The sequence below is a fragment of the Onychostruthus taczanowskii genome, unplaced genomic scaffold (assembly GCF_017590055.1).
Source record: "Onychostruthus taczanowskii isolate IOZ18803 unplaced genomic scaffold, ASM1759005v1 scaffold45, whole genome shotgun sequence".
Lineage (NCBI taxonomy): Eukaryota > Metazoa > Chordata > Aves > Passeriformes > Passeridae > Onychostruthus > Onychostruthus taczanowskii.
In genome coordinates this window covers 7,328,318-7,350,515 of record NW_024502014.1, presented here as the reverse complement: position 1 = coordinate 7,350,515, position 22,198 = coordinate 7,328,318, and the positions used below count along the sequence as shown (strand labels likewise).

At 43.1% G+C, this 22,198-nt stretch overlaps 2 protein-coding genes across 2 annotated transcripts in view; one reads left to right on the top strand and one right to left on the bottom strand.

The window, feature by feature from the left end:
* The window catches only part of NGEF (neuronal guanine nucleotide exchange factor), a 39,906-nt gene extending 24,306 nt beyond the window's left edge, over positions 1–15,600 (bottom strand). The window contains exons 1-3 of the mRNA XM_041414369.1: positions 15,577–15,600; positions 12,429–12,800; positions 8,993–9,107 (exon numbers count right to left, since the gene is read on the bottom strand). Of these exons, the coding sequence (XP_041270303.1) occupies positions 8,993–9,107; positions 12,429–12,696 (383 nt within the window). The 5' untranslated portion in view covers positions 12,697–12,800; positions 15,577–15,600. The remainder of the gene's footprint in view (positions 1–8,992; positions 9,108–12,428; positions 12,801–15,576) is intronic.
* NEU2 (neuraminidase 2) overlaps positions 1–22,198 on the top strand; it is a 36,783-nt gene that overhangs the window by 194 nt on the left and 14,391 nt on the right. The window contains exons 2-3 of the mRNA XM_041414371.1: positions 1,088–1,292; positions 4,647–4,750. The gene's annotated coding sequence lies outside the window, so the exon portion shown is untranslated. The remainder of the gene's footprint in view (positions 1–1,087; positions 1,293–4,646; positions 4,751–22,198) is intronic.

Below are 22,198 nucleotides of genomic sequence, written 5' to 3'. Positions count from 1 at the left end.
TCAGAGTCTCTCCTCAGACACCCACTTCTCCCAAAGCGTCCCCATGGCTCTCCCCTAAAATCTCTAGACAGCCTCCTCAAATCCCCTCAGAGCCTCCCGTCAGACCTTCGGTAAGGCATCCCCAGGGGCTCTCCATCCAAATCCTCTCAGAGCCCCCTCAGATTCTCCTCAAAGCCTCCCCACAGATTTTCCCCACAGAGACCCCCTCAAGATCCCCCCAGACCTTCCCGCGGGCTTCCACCAGCCCTTCAGAGCCCCCCTAGCCCCTTGCAGCCTCTCTCCTCGTTCCCAGATTTCCTCCGGGGCTCCACGGAGTTCTGCCAAATGTCGGCGGAGCTCTCTCAGCCTTCCCCAAATCCCTCCTGAGACCCCTCGAAGCCCGGCAGTTCCCAGCCCCTATTCCTCGGAGATCTCAGAGCTCCCGCCTGACCCCTGAGTTCCCCCAGAGCTTCTCAGAGCCCCCGCTGCAGACCCTCTCAACGCCACCAAAATATTTTCCGAGCCCCCGCAGACCCCTCAGGTGTCGTGTCGTTCCCCTCCTCCCCAGGCTCCCCTCTCAGAGCCCCGGTCCCGGTACTCCTGCCCGCAGAGACCTCCTCAGCCCCCGGGTTCCCCTCCAGCGCAGGTCCCTCCTCCGCCGGGAGGCTGATTCCCTCCTCCCCAAGGGCCCCGCCAAAAGGCAGCAATCCCTGCCCCAGCGGCCCCCCACCTTCACAGGCCCTCCTACCTCCATTCCCCCTCAGCTCCTGCAGAGGGGCTTCTTCCCTCGATGAAGGGAAGCCCTTTCCTCCGTTCGCTCCCTCCCTCCCCAGCAAGGCACCCTCCCCCAGCGAGCACCCACACACCCCGTCCCACCTCATGCCACAGCCCCTCTCTTCCATGCACGGCCACCCCACACCGGGAGGGGGTCCTGCCCCGGCACTGACCTCCCGTCCCTCAGCCCCGGGGCGCAGCGCTGCCCCCCATCCCCTGCACCTCTCTGCTTATGTGTGGATGGCGCCGGCTTTGAGGGAGGAAAGGGGGTGGCAGAGGGTGGTTCTCCTGAACTGCTTCCAGATCTGGTGCATATGGTGCATTTCTTCTCCAGGAGTGAAACCCTGATATGGAGGAATGTAACTGGGAAACTCAGCCTAATCCCTCCTGCCGGGAAGCGCACTCTTGATTACCCCACAGGATTGGCTGCTATTCGCCTCTCCTTCTCCGGCAGGGCTCCGCACCCGCTCGGTCATTTCCCTCATCTCCCTTTCCTTAGCGTCGCTACTTCCATAAGGATATATTCCCTCGTTTAGGAAGTAAGTATCTCAGTACTCAGTAATCTATATCTGTCTTCGTTCAGGTAATTGTTTTTCTGCCTCAGGGATAAATTCTCTTGAGCTCCAGAGTACGGTTACATCCTTGCATCAGTTCAAGTGGTTGTGGACAGGTTGGGTGCAGCTCTTCACCCCACGTTAGTTAACCCTCAGTAAAAAAAAAGTCGTCTGCACCATGTTGCAACTGAGGAGTTAACGGAGGAAAAATGCTCCGCTATTCCTTGTGCTTGCTCTCTCCCTGTTGCATAAATTACCATGATTTTTTTTCTGTATGTGATAGAGCAATTTATGCAACAACATGTGTTGGTCTGTATGTGTAAAATGGCTTCCTTTTTATCATTTTTGTATTGGTTTTGCTAAATGATATGTCAGGATCGCTTTTAATCAGCGCATGATGATACGTCCAGAGAAACTCCTTCAGCTTATGTGAACTAGATCTAGATCTGGCACACAGGAGAGCTCAGTTGTTAGTCATTAAGAAGCAGAATGGGAAAGGAAAACAGCTGGAAATGTCATTGAGGGCTCAGAGAGGGCTGCAAATGTGGTCTTTGTGAAGTCCCAGACCAGGAGGTCAGAAGAACCAGGCAACTGAAAGGAAATACCAGGGTGAGGGTGAGAGCTGGAGCCTGTGTTCTACTTAGAGAGGAGGAAGAGAGCCTGAGAGCTGTGGCTGAGATTGTCACTGGATAGATGGTCAGTACGTGTTATCAGCCATTAAACACTGGCCATTAGGGGGCTGGGGCAGCCAGGTGAGTGTGGGGGTGCCCAAAACCTTGTGGAAGGGATAAAGCAGCAGCAACTATCAGAAGCTCATTTTTGGTGGCTTGCTGTCAGGGCAAGAATATTGTCAAGGGTTTTAGAGAGTGGATAGGCTTTTAAAAAGCTTATTTCTTAGAAAAAGGGAGCTTCTTCATTACCCTGAAATCTGGAAAATCTGCTATGCTGTTTACTGTTTTCTCAAGGGAAGGACCAAGAGCAGTGAGGAGTTCTCTCTAGTTTGCAAAGTGAAATCAGTGTATAAGCTCTTAACTGACACTACTAGAATGAACATATATTTAAATATAACTTTTGGATGTATTAACTAAAAAAAAGAAAAACCCAAATCTTTCAGAAGTGTGATTTAACCCCTCACATTGCTTCACTCTCAAGAGTTAAATCTGTTTGAAATTGAAATTTCTTCTTAGAAAAATGTCTGGGTCATGCTATGAAAAACATTCAGAAATAGAAAGGATCTTCTTATGATGTCGTAACTGGTAATTTGATCCTGCCTGTCTTCCCTTTTCTTTCACTTTTTCCAACATAATTTTACTTTTGGTCTGAGATGAAAACTTGAAAATATCACACAAAGCAATAATGATAATAAACCCAGTGGAAGCTCTGAAGAGGTGAAACACCTCTAGAAGTGAAATGTCCTCTGTGGCCATGGCAGGCCAAGCTTGTGTTTCTGTCTCAGAGAGCTGTTACACTGCATAGTAATGGGCAGTACTCTACTTTTCCTTCCTTTAGGACTGTTTCTTTTTTAATTGTAATTTGATCTTTCAAATATGTTCTTCTTCCTTCCTTCCCAGTTTTATTCTTGTAACAGAGAATATCCATAAACAAAACAAGAAATACTGAGAAATACTTTTTCTCCCAACTGAGGTGACAGAGTGTTCCCAGTACTCATGGGACTGGAACAAAAAAATTATATTTAGCAAGAAGGAGATATTTTTGTCCTACAAAATTTGCTGGAATTTTATAAGTCTTGCTTTTCTGTTTGGGGATCAAACAGAAAGCTTTTAAAGTCTGACACAAAAACTAAAGGCAGGCAAACAAATGATTCTGTCAGAGTGGTCTGGCGACTGGGATCTTCATGCTGGGGATGGGAGATCCAGGTCAGAGTCAGAGATGGATTATTCCCTTGCACCCACATGTTACTGCCTGTTCCAGGGCAGGTGAGTCTCTTCCTGGAGCTGCTCTGCTTTCTCTGGTCACTCAGAAAGGTTCTTGAACATGCTAAATGTCCTATTCACCAGATACTACTTTAAGTCAGTCAATACTGATCTATTTCTATGAAGTAGAATAGCTATAAGATGCCTCCCTATTTCCACAATTGTTAGGATTTTGTATGCAGTTTAAGCTGATAGAGCTGCTCAATTCTACTTTTTTTTTTTTTTTTTTTTTTTTTTTTTTTTTTTTTTTTTTTTCACTAAACTCCCTGAGGCAGATATCTACCTCTGCTTTCATGCCATCACTTACTCAAACTTATCCCATTCACAGTAAGCAAGTCTGGGCAGCTAAACTCTTGGAAAATGATTCTCTTTTTTCAGTAGAACTAGATCTATGTGTGTACTGTCTCACTCCAGAGTGAGCTCAAAGTGAGTGCCAACAGAGCAGAAGTGGCAGACGTGCAGATGGATGTCAAGACCATGGCAGTGCTACCTTGGATAATTTTTCACTGCTGTGAAATGGCAGGCTCAGGCCTGGAGAGGTTCCTACTCCACCTAATCTTAAACGTGAGGTAGGAGTTTAGAGGAGGTGTACTTTTTTCTCTCACTGTAACATCAAGCAATTTGATCCAGAGCCTAAAGAGTTTTCCTCGTTACCAAAATCAGTACAAACTCATGAAAACAAACCAGTTTTCTCACCACAATCCTTTTAATTAATCCTAAAATTCCTTGTCTAGTTGTAGGGGGAAAGAAAGACTCTGACAACTAGAACAATATACATTAAAGCCCCATAATAATTCTCCCACAGCACTGTAGAAGTGGTGCTGTGTGACCTCTGCTATTGTTAGTGACAGAAGCCATGCAATGCCCCAACAGACCAAATCCCAGTTTTGTCTCTGGAACTCTTAGGACCTGCAAGATAAAGGCACTGGAAATGATCCTTGGTGGCCATGCTCTATTGACATGGAGCATGAGCATGGTTCAGCTCCCTGTGTGCAAAGGGAAGGGGGTTTGAGCTTGCATATATTCTGCAAAGAAGGGTTTGTGTTGTTGCAGTCTGTTTCCAGCTTCACTGTACTGCTGCTAGAAAAGATTTGAAATACTGGCTGACCTGGTCCGTGTTCTGTTAAAAATGTGATGATTGATGAGAATTTATAATTAGTTTATCGCAATTATCTCATTTAAGTTACGCTTGAGGGATGAATTCCCAATCTTGGTTTGTATTTTCAGACACTAGTAATTTTGAAAAATGAGTTATCATTTGAATTAAGATTTATTATGTGTATTTCAAATCAAAAACAATCCTCAGAATAAAGCCATGCAAAGAGCTTGTTTTCGAATGCAATTTAAATGCATTTTCTAAATGTTGGCTTATAGCAATTTTTAGAAATTATATCTCCTCTTCTAGAAACTAAAAAGAGAAGAGGCAGCCCAGCAGATCTTATTCATGAAAATTTCCCCAAACTCTTCTAGTCAGTGGGAGTTTCACACCACGAAAGGCCACAAGATGAGGTAAGAAGCACTTTTTAAATCTGAGCTAACCAAATTATTGAGAAGTGTGAAGTTACTAATAGATTTGAATGTTATACCTAGTCAAGGACTTTTCATACCTCAGTTTCATTCAGGTTCCCTCTGTGTGTATATTTTAACAGTGATTTTGGTAATCAGTATGTCTGGGCACTTTCTATTCCTGACTTTTGACTTTTTAATGGTAGACAGGCAGAAATTCTCATCTCTAGTATTTTTAGATCCTAAAGCCTAGGAACATATATTTTCTTCCAAAGCTCCTTAAGCTTTCATCAGAACACCTTAGTTATATCTGTTGGCAGCCTTTCCAATAACTAAAAATGTTCAGAAATTCCATCTATGAGATCTTTATGTGCTTCTAACATTTACATGCTCATAATCATCAGGGTTATTCTTTTACTTACTGACCATCTGCCAGAGACAAGAGGTTTTTTATATATTAAAAAAAATTAACTATTTATTAGACTTAGGAAAATATTATTGGATCCCTGTTGTTCTCTCATTCAAGAAACTTTGCTTTCTGTTGATATGCAAAATGACATTTTGGGGTTGCAAGGGTTTAATCTTCTCCACACTCATGTAAACCCATAGAATTATAGGCTCTTTTCCATTGTCCACAATTCCCACAAATTTTAGACTTAGATTTTAGCACCTGAGCTGATTCCTTATAGAAAAGGAGTGAAAAAACCAAGAGATTGATGGAGAATTTGGGGGTCAGGGCATGTCCAGATGAAGCAGATCAGATTGGGAGACCTGGAGGGCAAAGCCTAGACCTTGCACAGTAATGAAAATATGAGTGGGCTGAAAAACCTGGCAAGCAGAGAATGGGTGGAATAGGTGGGCAGGCTGGGATTGGGATCTACATTGGTTATATGCTGGAAGGATGCTTTATTAGAATTGTGTATGTTATTGCTTGCTATTCTGTGTGATCCTGTGAAATATGAGATTTTCACAGTAATGACATTTTAATACCTACAGTTGCTATTTTTACTGAAAATGTATTGGTTTTTAAAATACTTCTCCCTGCAAATATGGTTGCTCTTAGACTTTTTAGGATGCAGATTGCACAAAAAGAGGGATAGAAAAAAAACCCTATTTATCTATCTCTGAAAGAACAAAAATATGTTGCAGAGCAACAAAATTTAAAGATTTGGTCAACAGGTGTTTGCACCACCTATTCATGAGTTCACCACTTGCAAATTGAAGCACCACTGGCAGCATAAAGAGGAGGTAACTTTAAGAAATGTATTTCATAAATAGAAGGAAACTTGCTCAAATATGGTGTAAGTCCTTTTGCAATCCAGGTCCTGGACTCTCCAGAGGCTTTTCCTGCTCTTCTGATTAAATCAGGCTATAAAAGCAGTGCCCTCTGCTGCCCAGGACCGAGAGTGCTGGGCTGAGGGATGCTAACCCAAACTCACATGAGCGCCCTTCAGAGTGCTGTGCTATTTCACATGTGTACTGCTTCTCCCTAATACATGTGTTTGCAGGAATTCTAGCAAGCTAGATTGCCTCCTGCTGCCGGAGGTGACTATTTGTATTCATTGTTGGAGTACTTCCATTCTTTGAGCTCAGATCAAATGTGATCTGAGGGTTTTTAGATGGTCCTTGATTATCTGAATTGGAGGTTTCATAAGAAGCATAAAGAAATCGTTTGCTCTGCACTGGTAGACCAATGGCCTCCATGAGCTTTGCAGAACTGCATTTCTCTTCTAATGTACCTTCTGCAGCAGCTTTCTATGATCTCTGCACAACTTCTGCCACACCGGAGCTGGAAGGACTGATCTCAGTGTGGAAGAGCAGCTTTTTATGAGTTCATCGCCTTCCAGGACTGTGGCTCTGGTTACTCTGGGAAGCAGAAGTTGTGCTAGAAGCTCAGCACTGATATGGTCAGGGCAAGTCAGCCGAGTTGTTGGGAAGTGGCTTGTCACTGTAGGGGTTTGGACCTTTGTACAATGGGCAAGACTGAGAGGAAGCCATGGAATGTTGTGGAGAACTCTAGAATGCTTAGGGGGAGCTGGAGATCATGTAAGAGAACGGTCATGGGGAAAAAAATATCATTTGAGCATAGTTAGGCATAAAAACTCTCTTAGGAAGTATCTTATGGATGGCCCGTAGCCATCCAGAGTTTGGAACACCAGCTTGAGGATATCTTGTGTTCAGGCATCAATATTGTGAGATCAGTGAATTACTCTACTGAATCTTTGAAAGGCATGTAGATTCAAATCAAAATCCCATCTGAGTACAATGCAGATGACAATTGCTTTTCCTGAGCTCTTTACTATGTTCCCCAGCTGTGTTTACTTCCTGCCCTGAATTATGTAGCATGGCTATATGTGAAATGACATCCTTGCCTGTGAAGAACCCATTTGTGTCAGACCTGCTGATTATCTTAATGCAAGAAGAGGGGATTGTGACTGCCCAGCCCTAATATTTATATGGTTGCTGGAGGATGCTTCTGAATGAGGAGAGATGCAGGACTGCTGTCCCACTTGCCCTCAGGACTGTGGTGATCCACTCCTGAGAATGTCATAGATCTTCCCAGTCTTGGTCAGAGGTGCCTGTAATGAATCTTCTGCAGAACTGCTAGCTTCTGCTTTCAGACGAATGGTCAGCTGGCAGGCACCAGATTTATTCTTTTGGGAGAAATTAAATGTATTTCTTGAGACCAGCAATAATATTTTAAATGTATTATCTGCATAATGGCCATTTTTTCCAAATAGAAGTGAGATACTATTGATTACTACAAATAATGGCATTTTTTTAGGCTGTTGCATGCCTTCTCATTGCTGATTTCTAATGATTCTCCTATAAATTACAGCTGATCTTTTGGAGAAGGAAGGAGGACATGGGTTGAATTTGAGCTGGAACTTGGGTCTCATTCTCTGTTAAATCTCTGTGCTCAATTTCAAGAAATGCCACTCAGCAGGACTGCCTGCTTTTAGCAGACACATGTCTTAGAACCTGTACTGACCTGCCAGGCTCTGTGCACAGCAGCATCTTTGATACAACTAACTCCTAGCACAGGCTCATTGTTTCCAGCTCCAGGGAGAATCAGAAATTGCACACTTCAGAGCTGCCTAAGTGTCAGTGTCAGGATGTCAGACTGACAGTGATGATTATGCCCCAAGGAAAGGAAGACAGATAGATTTGACATTGCAGCAGACTGTGTCTGTCTAGTTTCATATGCTCAGTTTACGGCCAAGGGGCAATCAATTTTGGCCAAGGCAATTAATTTATTTAAATCCAACTTGACATTTGGCTAAAATTGTTCTGTTGGAGTCCTCTCCACAAGGAAAGGTGCCTGGGAAAGCACTCTGTATTACTCCCACACAGCTGGTGTCAGTAATTTGGACCAGACGGTGCAGCAGGATGCATGCACCCTCAGAGGACTAGTGCTTACTGCTTCCAGCTTGATCTACAGTAGAAGGAGGGACTATCTCACAGCTGCACACACAGGAGGTGAGTAGTTGGAGCGAGTCTGGAAGAAAACCTCAGTTATATTTTAAAATGCAGGGATAGGTAACTGCTCCTTTCTCTGCCTGGCTGCAATGGCAAGAGAGCAGGAGTGAGGGCAGATTTATGGGATGCATGCTCTAAGACCAGGGTCTTCTGCTGGACCTTGTTGTTGAGAGATTTAAGTCAAAAAGGACTACCTCATTGAAAGCCTCTGTTGCTTATCAGTTCTTTAAAGTAAAAAGCTAACAAAATATCTGGATATTTTAGAAAAAAAATCTTTGTAGCTACTTCTTCAGCTATAAAATCCTGTTTTCCATGCAGGATTGTGTAACAGGCTTCAGAAGAGCTCTCTGTGAAGGCCAAGAATGGGATTACCCTGATGCTGGGATGTTCCATAACAAAATGCCCACAGGCTCTCCTTATTCTTAAGAAACTGTTTAAGGCAGTCTGCCCAGTTTGCTAACATTGCTGGGTGATCCTGCATCACATTCCCCATTTTTCTATTTTCCCCACTGTCTTCTTGTTCCCCCTTTTCCCTTCACTGTCTTCCCCAAACCCACACTGATAAGACCCTTTTACCACCATGCTAATACTCTGCTCTGTAAGTCATTAAGACTGAAAGCAGCACCACAAGTCAAGGTGAGAAGGCATGGATCAGAGCTACAGCTTAGTCCAGCTGTCTTTCCCAAAAGAAGCATTCTTTCTCTGACACCACTGACTAGTTTTCAGGGAAGGCATGGGGAATACTTTGCATGGGAACATCCTTACCTTTGGATCAATAATTCATCTAATGTTGTTGGATCAGAGTTTGCTGGAGATGGTGATCCCTTACATGATAAAACATTCAGAGGCTCTTTGATGGGCTCATAGTTTTTGAGCGAACCTGTGATATAAGAGAAAGCCAAGAGGGTGTTAAAACAGTAATTTTCCTAATTTACCTTTGCTGTATGTAGTGGTTTGCTGACACCTAAGGCAACAGGAAAACCACAAGACACAAAGGTGGTTACATTTTAGCTTTGCTTTTCAAACAAGATCGAAGTGTCATCCACTTGTATAATGCAAATGCAGCTGAGACAAGGTGAAGTTGGATTTAGGGTATCAGTTCTTGTGTGTATGGGAGTAGCACTCTCACCACTGCAGGCTGAGTCCCAACATGAGTGATTTTCAGTGCAATTATTTAGGCAGAAAATGTTCAGCTGTGTGTGCCTGTACATGCCAATATTTGGTTTGCCAAATCAAGGCTTCATTACTGCTCTGCTTTACTGCATCTGCATTCTGAAGACGTTCCGTTTATTAGATAAATCCAGGTTAGATTTGGTGAGAGAGGAGCTTTACTTTTAATTGCTTCTCCAATTTCCCTCAGATGAACCACTGATCCTTTCACAGGGAGTCAAAGTTGCATTAAGTCCAAGGCTTACTACTGCAATAGTTGGCAGAAGAGGATGCATCTCAATTTTCAAATGAAATCTCCCATTGTTTGAGGCTTGTTGATAAATGGCCTTGCTGTTTTTTATTAGAAATATTTTGGTCTAAGTCATAATTCTGTTTGTTTTTCACACTGGTGACAGCACAGTCAGGTCAGTGCTTTGAATGAAGCAGGGTTCTGATGTACCTTTTTAATAAATTTTCAGAGGGAAGAGATGACATTCAGAGTTTTAAGACTTCCTAAAATAGAGCCAAGTAGTTTGCGTTATTCACTGCGTTTGCCAAGAAACAGTAGTTTGCGTTATTCACTTTGAATAGTTTAAACACTTTATCCTTCTGTCAAAGAAGATTGCTAAAAACCCAAAACAACCTAACAATTCTTTTTCTGGTTAAAGAAAAGAATCTATTATGTTTTACAGCTCCAAGGCTATAAGCCAAAGCTGGGCTGGTGCAAAGGGTGCATATGGAAGCCTTCCCTCAGCTGGATTTCAATAATTTTAAATGCTTTTTTTTTCTGTGATCTCATTTATTGAGTCTTTATTTTTCTTATTTCGTATCCTACTCTATCTTTTCTGTCTCTTCCTGTCTTCTTGCCTTCTCCTCCCCTCCCCTCCAGTTGTTCCCTAAGCAAAATGAGAACAGGTTAACATTTGAGCTTGAGTCACATTCTTGGATAGCTGCTGTTCAAACGGGTTGGAAGGCCATATAAAATATCTCACCCATCCCTTGCTTTCATGCATGTCAGCAAATGCTGTCAGAAGTTCAAATGAGGCTGGTTTAGAAGCACCTGCTGTCCAGTTTCTGGGAGAGGGAATGGATTCAGGGAAGTAAAGAGAGAGAGCAGAAATGCTGCTTACACAATCCTAGCTGAATTTAAAGCCTGTAGCTCTGAGGAGGACTTGCTACAGTTACCTTGGAGAAAGAACTATTGCTCCTAGCCCAGGTCTTGCTGTACAGACTGGAGAAGAGACACGTTCCCCAGTGTGGCTTACTGAACAATTGCAGGCATGGAAGGAAAAGCTGTGTTTGGAACCAGTCCTGTTTCAACAGTGGTAATACAGGGAGGGGAGTGGCAGAGAAGCACAGGTCAGCATTGTGGAAGCTCTAATGCGTTGCTAAGAGAAAAGCCCTTCTCTTAGCTTGCCCTTCCTCAATGACACTGGCCAAGACATAAGGGATGTCCTTGTCTGCCAACGTCCTGATGCCATGATGCTGCAGGTCTATGAAGAAGGTGCGTCCTTCTGCGCTGCCAGCTGCAGATCGCAGGGGTGAGGACCTCCTCGGCAGCTGTGGGGACACTGACACCCAGGAATGGGAGGGAGGGCAGATCTGTTGTGTGCTAGCTCTGCAGCAGTGTTCTGGGAGACGGGGAGAGGGTGGCTCTGCTCCGGTCCTGTCTGCACCCGCAGGGTGGAGAGCAGCTCTGCTCTGGCACAGGCAACACTCAGTTTATCCACAAACTTCATTGCAACAGTAGCAGAATATTAAACAGGGGCTCTTTGCTGCTGTCTGCTTGGAAACTTGGAGAAAGGAGGGAATTTTCCTTCTGTCCATGCCACAGGGTTGAATGGGTCTTTATACTGAAATAGCATGGCTCCCTTGGTGAGGCAGGCAGGACACACCTATTTTCTTGGGGACATTTCCCACACCCCTTTTATTTGGGGGGTGGAGGATGTCTGTTCTTTTTTTTTCTTAAGGAACTTGATCTACTTTTGGGAGCTGAGGAGGTGGCTTTACTGCTGTATAGCAAAGCAATAGCTTTCAGTGGTTTGCACAGCAGTGGAACATAAGCAGTGGTGTATCATCTTGATGCATATAGCTATCCAAAGTTCATAGTCCAGAGCATTGATTCTGTTAGATTATAACCTGAAAATAGGATAAGGTAACTGCTGCGAAGTAGTTTTAAAATTCAGTTTCTTGAAGCAACTGGGAGATGGAAGCAAAGGGCATTTTCTAGGTTCCCAGTTCCAGGTCTCTCTCATTTCAGACTTAGGTTAAAACCACTTCAATGTCCTTCATGCAGCCCTGTTTCCAGTGCTTCTCAGTGTGTTGCAGTAGCTCATTTCCTGGCACTCTCTTCATTTCTCCTATCTTTTACTTCTTTCACAGACAGCTGTTCAGACAAGGTTCCAGCTCTGGCACCTCAAAGATGGCTGGTTCCAGGTGGCCTTGCAGTAATGCTCTCTACTATTCATACTCAGGGAAAGCCAACTCATTCCTTTTTTACTGAAGCCATGGCTGAATGCATGTATATTCTGGATGGTGCTCCTGTTATTTCAGCTTCCTTGTTTAAAGGGAGCCTAGGTGTTTCTTACAGCTCTCTTCAGTGCAAAGTAGCAGTAACTGCACTTTCACAGAAAGTGAGTGTTTGTCCCTCAGAAGGAGCCATTGCAATTTCCTCTGGTTTTGCGGACTATTTTCTGTACTTTTGAATATGTAATTTCTGTATGCTAAAGAAGTCCCCGCTTCATTGACAGCTTCATGTCTTTCTCTAAGTTATTTTTCTCTCACAGAGCAGAGGGATGGCAGTGCAGAGTCCCACATATGTTAAGATTCTCTGTCATGAAATGTCTTTATACATCCAACCATTTTACATTTCCAAGCCTGAAAAATGAAGGATGGCACTCCTCTGCCTGCTGTGCTGTAGGGCAGGGGTCTTCTGTTGTGTGCTGACAGCTGAGCTGCTTTCTATCTTCCTGTCCTTCTGCTCTATTGACTCCTCTAGTTCCTATAATTTCACTGGAAAAAGAAGCATAATGCTGTTTGGATCAGTACTCACCTGTAGCATGCTGCATGTGCATTGCCTCTCTCGAAGTCTTTCTTTTCCCTCTGTTTGGCAGCCTCATGGATCGGTAGTACCTGGAATTTCTTTGAATAGCAATGTACTGTGTGTGCAAGTCCCCCTCGTGCGTCACTGGGTTAGCACCTGCTGACTCTTCCTCACCTTCAGAGACCGAACCTGACTCTCTCAGTACATGCTGAGAATGGCCCTGCCAGAGCCCACCAGTGGAGAGCCTGTGGGTGGCTTCTCTCCCATGCTCCTCCATGGCTTCCAGAGCTTGTCTCTATAGCAACTGAGACGGTGGATCAGCAGCAGAGCAGCAGAAGACAGGTAGCCTCCACAACTCCATCAGCTTTATCTGAATTACAGCTGGAGACAGACAAAACAGAACGTATCAGGAGAAGAGAGGACAAGGTTCTGGTTAGTTCAGAGGCCATAGTCCATCATCTGATTAGGATAACAAGGACTATACAGGACCTTTTATCAGGAGATCATTCTGACATCACCTTACAAGCCTTATTCTCATGTCCTGAACATTGCTTTGATTTGCTCATGGTTGTCATTCCATGATATATGACAGATGTTACTGGAAGAATGTTGTATTTTGGTTTGGTATTACTGGTTGATTTAGAGTGTATAACAGATAGTGCCCATGTTCTTTTTTTATGAGGGTGAAAATGTTACTGAATAGAAGGTAAAAGCTGAAGAGAAAGCTCAGTATATCTGTCTATTATCTGTATACATCTCTATGTAATAGAAGAATTAATGCCTTTTACAGGGGTGGGTGCCTTATCAACAGCAGTCACTCCTGCTGTGCAGTGAAGAAAAATCCATAACTGTAGAGTATGAAGGTAGAAGAGACAAGATTATATAGTGCAGAGGCTTGATTTGCTTTCCCAGAGTTCCCCTCAAGTGCCGATGTACCTCCTCATTGACACACTGACTTCAGCACAAAAATCCTCTGCTCTGTCAGTATGTGGACTATGCCAGGACTCCCAAGAATTTTTAGGGGGCACATCACAACAGCAAAACATCAGTTGATCCTTCAACCTTTGTAGGACTGGGTAAAATGTGAGCGGATTACTTAAGCATTCTCTGGTCCTTTGCTGAATTCTTTCAGCTGTCAAAGTCTTCCTGAATATATAATATGATTTTGTGACTGATAGGGCTGTCATGAGTAATAGAAAGAGATGCTGTATAGAAAATGTGAATATAAAATTGACAGCAGGCTGAGAGAAGGGCATAAAACTGTGCTGTGGATAAGTTAGATGCTGTTTTAAGAAGTCACATGTATAATTGATTTGTTATGTTACAGTATATCCAAGGCACAAGATAGCTTCCAAAGTAGGTGTTTCAATTTTTTATGGGTCTTCTGCAATCTCTGTGAACTCATGTGTTCCACAAACATTTCCCATGCTTGTCCCCGGGGTCACTCTAGCAGACCCTGGGACACCAGTGGCAGTTGGGCCACCATCTGTGAATCCTCTGCTTTCCAATATTTTTTGCAGGCACTATGATTTATCTTTATAAAGAGAAGGTCACTCCCTGAAATCATGCACTGGGCATGAGCTCCTTGGCTCTACAGAGGAGAAAGTCTGCTTTCTTCTTTCATAACCTGACCACAGAGTGCAGCTCTAAATTTGGATCCTGACTTCAGTTCTGCCTTTTGGACTGTTTGGAACTATGGTGGTTGCTCTGGCACTGTTTCCAGAGTTAATGGAAGTGTATGAAGGACGTGTTTGTTGGTGGTGGTGTTAAGTTTGGTTTGTAAACTACTCTGAGGTACAGAGATTCACTAAGCCTGTTTCTTTTTCCCTGGGTGTGTGGAACAACAGAATAAAAACAGCTGCTGTTGGAGATAGTTTGAAAAGAAAGAAGAGGCTACTTCTTTTCCTCTGCCTTTCTCTGTCCCAAGACTAGAGCCCCAAAGGCTAGATCCTTGCAACTGTGATGGAAGTATGTCTTCTAAGTGGACAACTAATATTACAGCTGTAAACCTACTTAACCCCAAACTCTAAAAATTGTTAAATTTTTATTTGTTTCTCTTTTATAGATTATTTTATGCCTTGGCACTTGAGGAGATGAACCTGTAACAATCTCCTCTACATCAAAGTTCCTCTTCAAGTGGTCACCCCTTGTCCATGTGACTCATACTGGGGCCTCTCTCATGACCTTTGCAAAGCTGACGTAACATGCAATGCTTTGGAAATTGCTTCTGGTATTTTATTGAAAAAGTGGATAAAGTTTTCACAGGAGCTGCTCACCAGTCAGGAATAGTTTCAAAAGCATTAAATGTCCAAAGGATCATTAGGCAAAGAGAAGCACACGTGTGCATGGAGAAGACTGTTTTCCCCTTTCACCTACCCAGTGAATACGAGAGTACATGGATGTTATTGTTGAGTTTTACAAAGATCCTTGGCAGAGAAGGAGCTCCCTGCATGGCCATGTACACTCATCTGGGTTACCCAAAGACTTATCTATGTGTTCAGTACCCCTGGCAAACCTGTGTGCTTCTCTTTGCCAGGTACTCCTTCTTTTGTTCATCAGAGGAGTGAAAGGTGTCCTGAAAAATTAACTTGTTTCCAGGTTATCAAACAGACCCTAACAAACAAGATCCTTTACCAGAAGCAAAGATAGCAATGGATGAAAGAGAGACTTTTCATGTTTTCTAGGAGAGACAGAGGGGGCACTCATCTAGTGTGGGGGTTATAAACAATATATACTGTTTTTTTACTTTCTTCAATGAAGAATTCAAGAACAGAATGAATTTCTGAAGTCAGTACTTCTGATTTCAATATTGATACTCTAAGAAAGTATTGAAACCATTTACTGATATGTCAATCAAATAGTCCTGACTTTTCCAGTAATTTAGGTGTATTAAAAAACTAGGGATATGTTTGAAGGATGCATTCAAATTTAGTATTATTTTTTTTCTGGTAGCAGTCAAACTATTCTGTGACAGAGAATGCCTCAAGCATGTGTGGACCTTAACTACCCCTGTATGAGTGTTTGTAGAGAATTTTTGAAGAAGGTATTCATCTCTGATAGTCAGAGGTATATGAGAGTCAGATCTTTTGTCAGGAGTACCCCTCCCAAGTATATTCACACACCACCTTGAAGTCACATGGCTTGAGTCACCACCCACCTGAATGTGCTTTGCAGGCAAACACTTCCCTGGAGCTCATGGAGACCAAAGTAGCAGTCTGCAGGGAAAAGGGAAAGATGACAACAGTGAAGACAGCAAGTGGTGCACATACAGCAACACTAGAAATATGCATTTTGACTCACACATAATCCAGCCTCCAGGAATTTGACTGTACAGAAATTTTACTTGCTTATGTAAAATACTGGCATTTAGCAGCAAATGCCATGAATTTGTATAAGAACAGCTGAACTCAGGGATGTTGGGTAAGATGCTAATACAAGCTGTAAAAGGGACTGAGGTTCCTAGAACAGTGTGGACCTGGACACATGGATGTGTGTAGGAAACAGGGAGCACTGCTATCTCTGGGAGGGTGGGACCAGAGATGTTTTCAAGGCATGGGCTGGCTGTGGATGTGACCACTGTGTAAAGAGAGTGGACTTAGAGGGATATGAAGGGTATCAGATGTATCAAAGGTGTATTAGGTGTAACTTTTGTTAACCAGTTAGGGCTAATCAAAGATAAGGATGCTTTTAGTAGCAGAAGCTGCAGACTTAAAGCTGAGATTGCAGCTGTGCAGACCTGCAGGTATTTCAAGTGAGTTTATTATGGGCAGTTTGATGTGGGAGTCTGGAGCAGGAGGTATATTCTGGCACCAGTTGAGCATCTCTCCCTCATCCCACGATGTGCCAGGCAGGCACAGCTAAACGAGTCATGGTAGAGGCAGACTGTGTGGTCTGTCACTGGTGGCAGCCCCAGTGGGCACCGGTAGCAGAGGGGGGCTGGCAGCCCTGGAAAGCCACCTGGCTGCCTCAGCTGTTGCTGAGACAGGAGGGGTGCAAGTGGTGTCTGAGCTGCTGGAAAGAGCCACCTCCTTCCCTGCCAAACCTGCTGCTCCACCCTGGCCCTGGCCTCTCTCTCAATGGCAGTTTTCCAGAGCTCCAGCACAGCAGAGAAGGCAGCTGGATCATGGATTCTTTGCCTCCCTAGTACTTTGCTGTCCTGGATAATGTGCTGTTTTGGTGTGCCTGGTGCTGGCCCTGATCTGACAGCCCGTGTCTCTGGATTTTTTCTGCACCCTCTCTTCCACTGCCACAAGGCAATCATTGTGTGGGACTTATTTGGCTCCCTGTTCTCAGCCTTCCCTGTGATAGAAGGGATGCAGCAGGATGAGACTGGTGGCTCTCCTTGCTGGTGAATCCAGTCCTTCAATAAATTCCAAATGCCTCTTTAAAGTGGGAAGGTGTATTGGCTGACTGAAAAGTGTTAAGCGCTGTAATAAGGAAGTTAACACAAGGATTTTGAAATTAAAACTGCTCAATTTGCTGATACTATACAATACTGTTGCCTAGCCTGAAAGAGTAATGAAGATTGCTTAATTTGTACTAGAGACAGACAGAAATCTCCCCGTGTTACTCAGGGATGTTTCAAAGCAGGTATGAATACATCTTGACTGAATGGTTTGCCTATATAGGGACATGCAGTCACAGAATTCCCCTTGTCTGACTGTGTCCCTACCACCACCAGGAATAAAGATGGCAGTATTGATGTGTGTGAGTGTCCACTCAAAATATTCAGGTGGGTACTTTCAGCATACAGGGCAATGAACCCCTACTCTGAGTTACCTAGTGCTGTGTTAGTTTAGCCATCAGCTCAAATCCATCCACAGCTGGATGCCCCTGTGTCTAGCACATAATCATTTTGTTTTGGGGCTCAATGAAAAAATTGCTGTCTTGGCTGTAGCATGTTTGTGCTGTAGAAAGGCAGAAAATCTTATAATTTTTTCTTCCTTTTTATGTGTTGAAGTCGTCTCAAGTGTAAAAACCCTATTAATGACTCATCTTGAAGGTTTTGTGTGCTGAATATAGGGATGCACCTTTCATGTATATTTGATGAACCAGACAGAGCTCTTTTAGGACAAAAAGTTGACTTCAAGCCCTTATAAATAACATGGTTCCTTTAATATTTCTTCTTTAAATACTGTCTGAGTGTACATGCAAATGCTAATTTAGCTGCATCTTAATGGTTTCATTTTAAAATGCTTTTTTAAAATACAAACTAAAATCAAACCTCTGTCTCCCACCAGCAACAGTCCCCCATTACATCCCTGCTCCTGTGTTAGGCAGTGACTTTTGTCCATCTTACTTGGTTTTAATTGGAGCAGAATGTCATCTCTAAACTCTTTCACTCTGCATGATAATGAGGCAAACCCAGCTCTGCTGGTATGCAGCACAGTCCAAAATCCAGCAGCAGGCCTTACTCATCGGCAGCCGCTCTTGCTCTTGCGGGTGCCAAACCCTTAAGGAGTGCCACATGCAAGAGGATCCTGGCAGAGGCTCTGGGGCTCTGCCCAAGCTCAGGCCTGCATTTGCATTGGGAGATATTTCTGTCTTGAGTCAGGGGAATACTGACACCCACAGACTCAGCCCTAGGCTCTGGCAGATTTAGCTCTCAGCAGATGCAGCTATGAATTCATTTAGCCTCATCAGTGGTTGAGGTGAAGACTTGGAGCCAGTGTGAGTGTGGTGCTCTCATGTGTCCTGCTGAGCCACCCCTGCTCCAGGGGGACTGACTTTCAGCAGAAGGATGTATGGGTATGGTAACATCTTACCCTAAAGCTCTCGCAGCCCTCAGCTGCCTGACTACACAAATATTTATATTTTCATTGTTCCTGGTTGGGATGGCCATCCTTGGAAGCGTGTATAATCCTGACACTTTCTATTAAGTGGTGGCAAAAGACAGTTAAGCGCGTGTCCCTGTCCAGAGCAAGGTACATGACAAAGGAATTTCAACTATTTAGGTGCAAGGCCAAGGTATTATTTGATTAAGGCAGAGAGGTGGAGACAAACAGGTGGAGCATGAGAACAGACTGACCAGAGGGTAACACATGGTCCAAAGAGGTTCACAGCAGAAGCCAGAGAAAATAAGATAATAAGTATGGGACTGGTGGCTGAAAGAATATCAAATAGTTTGACCCCACATGTTTCCATAAATTAAACATTTGTGCTCATTTTGTAAATAAGATTGAATTCTATAGCCAGCCTTAAGAGAATAAAACTACAACCACTCTGATTGTGAGATAGTGTTTCAGCTGAGGAAGGTAGCATAATGGTTCTATTGCCATGATTCAGTGCTGGTACCTTATTTATAGCAAGCAAAACCAAGACAGAATTATATAGTTCATTACACTTTTGTGACAAGAAAACCCTTTTTGTCTTGCACATGTTACAGAGAACCTGTTTTAGAAACACTTCAGAGACTAAAAAGAAATACATTGGACCCATATAATAAATCCTCCAAACCATGTGCTTTCGAAACCCTGAGACCCAGTGAATGGGGATGGAGAGAGAAACCAATACATTTAAAGTGGCTAAAAATTACTCAGATGTTCTCACTAGCTCTAAAAATGTTTCTGGAACTAAGTCTGGCATTGTGGGTAGCTCTATGCATAAAGGTAAGCCACGTGTCCATAGGACCATCAAACAAGTGTGTTCTACAAATATTATGACACATGATAGAAGAGGATACATGCCTCCATACAATTCCCTCTGCATCAAACATGAACTATTTCACTACTTCAAGTAAATTAACTAATATATATTTATATCAATATATACTTAATAAAATCAGTAAAAAGCTGCATATTTTTCTGCTGCAGCTTGGTTTATCTTTCTTACTGTTTGTTTCTTTGCTTTGTTTGATTCTTTATGGTTCGAGAACCATTATCTAAAAGGATGTGCTTTCTTATATACCGCTGCTAACTGTCATCCCTGCTCAATCCATGCAACTCAGTGAGTGGTCCAGCCCGATCCCATTGAATTCCATGCTTCATCCCCTGGGTCTCATGTAGTAGATGTAGCCGTAGACAATAGCTAAGATGTTAAAGAATTTCACCTCTGGAGCTGTACTACCTATGTGTATATGTACATATATACACATATATAAACACACATGTTCTCTACAGCTGTGTAGAAGGAGTCAACCTAATTTTTAAATCATACAGAAGAGCACAAGTGGAAATTTACAAACTCTTCTGCTTTTTATTATAAAACTAAAAAACCAAAAATCTGACATTTTTTCTATTTCTTTCCTTAAATTATTACACATGCAATGGTGAAAATGCATCTTTGCTTGAAGATTTTGAGAGAGCCCTGAGAAGTAAAAGGTATAGAACTCATCCTTGTTCTTCTGACATCACTGATATCTCCCTACTAACAAGAACTCCTTCCTCTAGAGGAAGCACCCTTTCCTTCTTCCTGTTGTTTATGAAATGTTCCTGCCATTGATGCCATCCCATTCCTTATTTCTGCTGAGAAGATACTAGTGAAATTGTTGCTAAGTAGCTATGGTTGAAAACTCATGAGGTTTTCCAGGCTTATCTCTGGAAGGTAAGTGAATATTTAAAAACCAAATCACTGCATCTCCTAGGCTGGGGGGAGTACACAATTATCAGCTCAGGGCTTAGGGGCAAATTGCAGGATGTAGCCTCAAAGCAGGAGATACCCATGTACTCTGCAAGTACGTACACAGGAAGGCTCTCAGCAGTCTGCCTGATGATCTCTTCTGTTTTGCAGGATTGCACGTGGGAGTTGTGAGTCCTTGTTCCTTTTTGTTTGTTCTTTTTGGGCTGTGTAAAGCCTTCTAGCCATGGAATGTGTATGCAATGTAGAACTTATTAAAAAACTTAAAGGACTAAGGTATGGAACCTTTAGTCTCTGATGAAATGATTTAGTCAAAAACATAGTATGAGAAATAATATCCAGAGTGTAATGCCTTGCTGAAAGCAGAGAGGTTTAGTCATGCTAGGACAATTGGAAAAGGAGGATTAATAGATGTCTTGGTTGAAGCTTTTCAAGACAGACTCATTAGTAAGCAGACAGGCCAAGTGTCCCTTGGGCAGACAGAACCTGTGCTGCTCTTGGGGAAAAACATAATGATGCCCACTTCTATTTCTAGATTTGCTGGTTGTGTATTAGACACTTGTTATGGAAGAAATGAGCATGGGTGGTTGTTTGAGCTGCAGAGAGGTAAGAATTCATAGGGGTTTTCAATTGAAAGCTTCCATACAGAAGGAGGGAAAGAGAAGGCTAATTTTTTTGATCAAGAAATAGTAGAGTTCTCACTTTTTCCTCCCTCAGTGTTTATTGGGTGGAGGGTCCAAGGAGTGCCTGTTTGGTGAATCTGCTTGCAAAGCCAGAAGTCACTAAGACATCAGAATCCTGTTAGGCTGGTTACTGCTAGTTTGAAAAGCCAGGCAGGTTTGGAGTTCTGCTTATGCCATGCTATCCTTGTCAACTGCATCAAGCTAATTTCAGCTAATTTCAAAGCTGATTCTATTCTTACAGCCTGTTACTCTGACTGCATGGTTCTTTAGTAACTCAGGAAAAGCACTTGATACACAGCTCTGGAAACTCATTAGCAAACAGACCGATGCAAACTTCCCCTTCAGAACGGCTGTTTTTAGGTCCTGATGGGAAAAGAAGCTTGCTGGACTGCAGCTCCCAAGCCAGAGCAGCCTCTTCTCTCCCAGTACTGGGGGACTAGCCCAGGGCTTATGGAATCAACCCCAAGCCTTCCCCACTTGCCTCTAATTTGCCAGCTGCAGCACTAGCCAGCACGGCACTGTAGAAAATGAGGGACATCTGCAGTGCTCTGGCTGCATGTATACACACAGGGAGTCTCCATCTTCTTGTCACATTAGTGCCATGCTGTCTGCAGCTGCAGTTCCATAGCTCACTTTACTCAAGTGCCCGGAAAGGTTGGCAGAACTTTCCCTTCTGGATCTTTCCTTCTAAAAGCAGTTTTTACCCTCCCCTTCATTCCCAATTTTTAAGCACAGAAACAGGAAGGCTGGGACAAGGGTACTTAATCTCATGGCTGTAGCACAGGATCAGGTTCTGGGACAGTAGATGTAATTTCTTAACTCTATTGCAGTTCCCTGGGCAATCTTGAGCGTGTCACTCTTAGTTCTCCATCTCTAGACTGGGAGCAGTATATTATAGTTTGTGAATACTCCTGCATTTTTCTATAGTCTTTTTTTTTTCTGAGTTACTTAAGCAGGAACTCAATGTAAGTGCAAGAGCATGACATGAGATAACCTGATGTGCTCAAAAGAACTCTGGAACGTACTGTAATTAAAGGAAAAAATGAACTAGTTTGAATATTCTCTTGGTTTTGGTTATTTTTCATTTGATGTTTTCTACATTTCAGTCCCCAAGTGGAAAGCAAGCATCTTGTCTAGATTTCTAGTTCCTCAGTGGCCCTGCTGTTCTTTTTAAGTTTTATTTGAGCTGACTGCAACTGCTCCTAAAAAGGGTTCTTGTTTTAGGAATTGCTCCCTTTTGGAACAGCAAAGTCCAAGTTTTGCAGATTGAGTAACCTGATTGACCTGTTTTATCATAGACATCTGTTTCCAAGATGATTTCACATAGGAAAGAGAAGGCAAGAGGGAGATGAGACTTCCAGATTGTTCCAGGCTTTTACTGAGTCTTGTCAATTTTCCTTATTTTAGATATGATAGGGCAGTTTCCACGGGGTGCTGTTTGGAAATATGCATTATTTCCTCCAACAATTATTAGGGGGGAAATTATAATTGCCTATAGAAATCATAGAACAAGCTACTTTC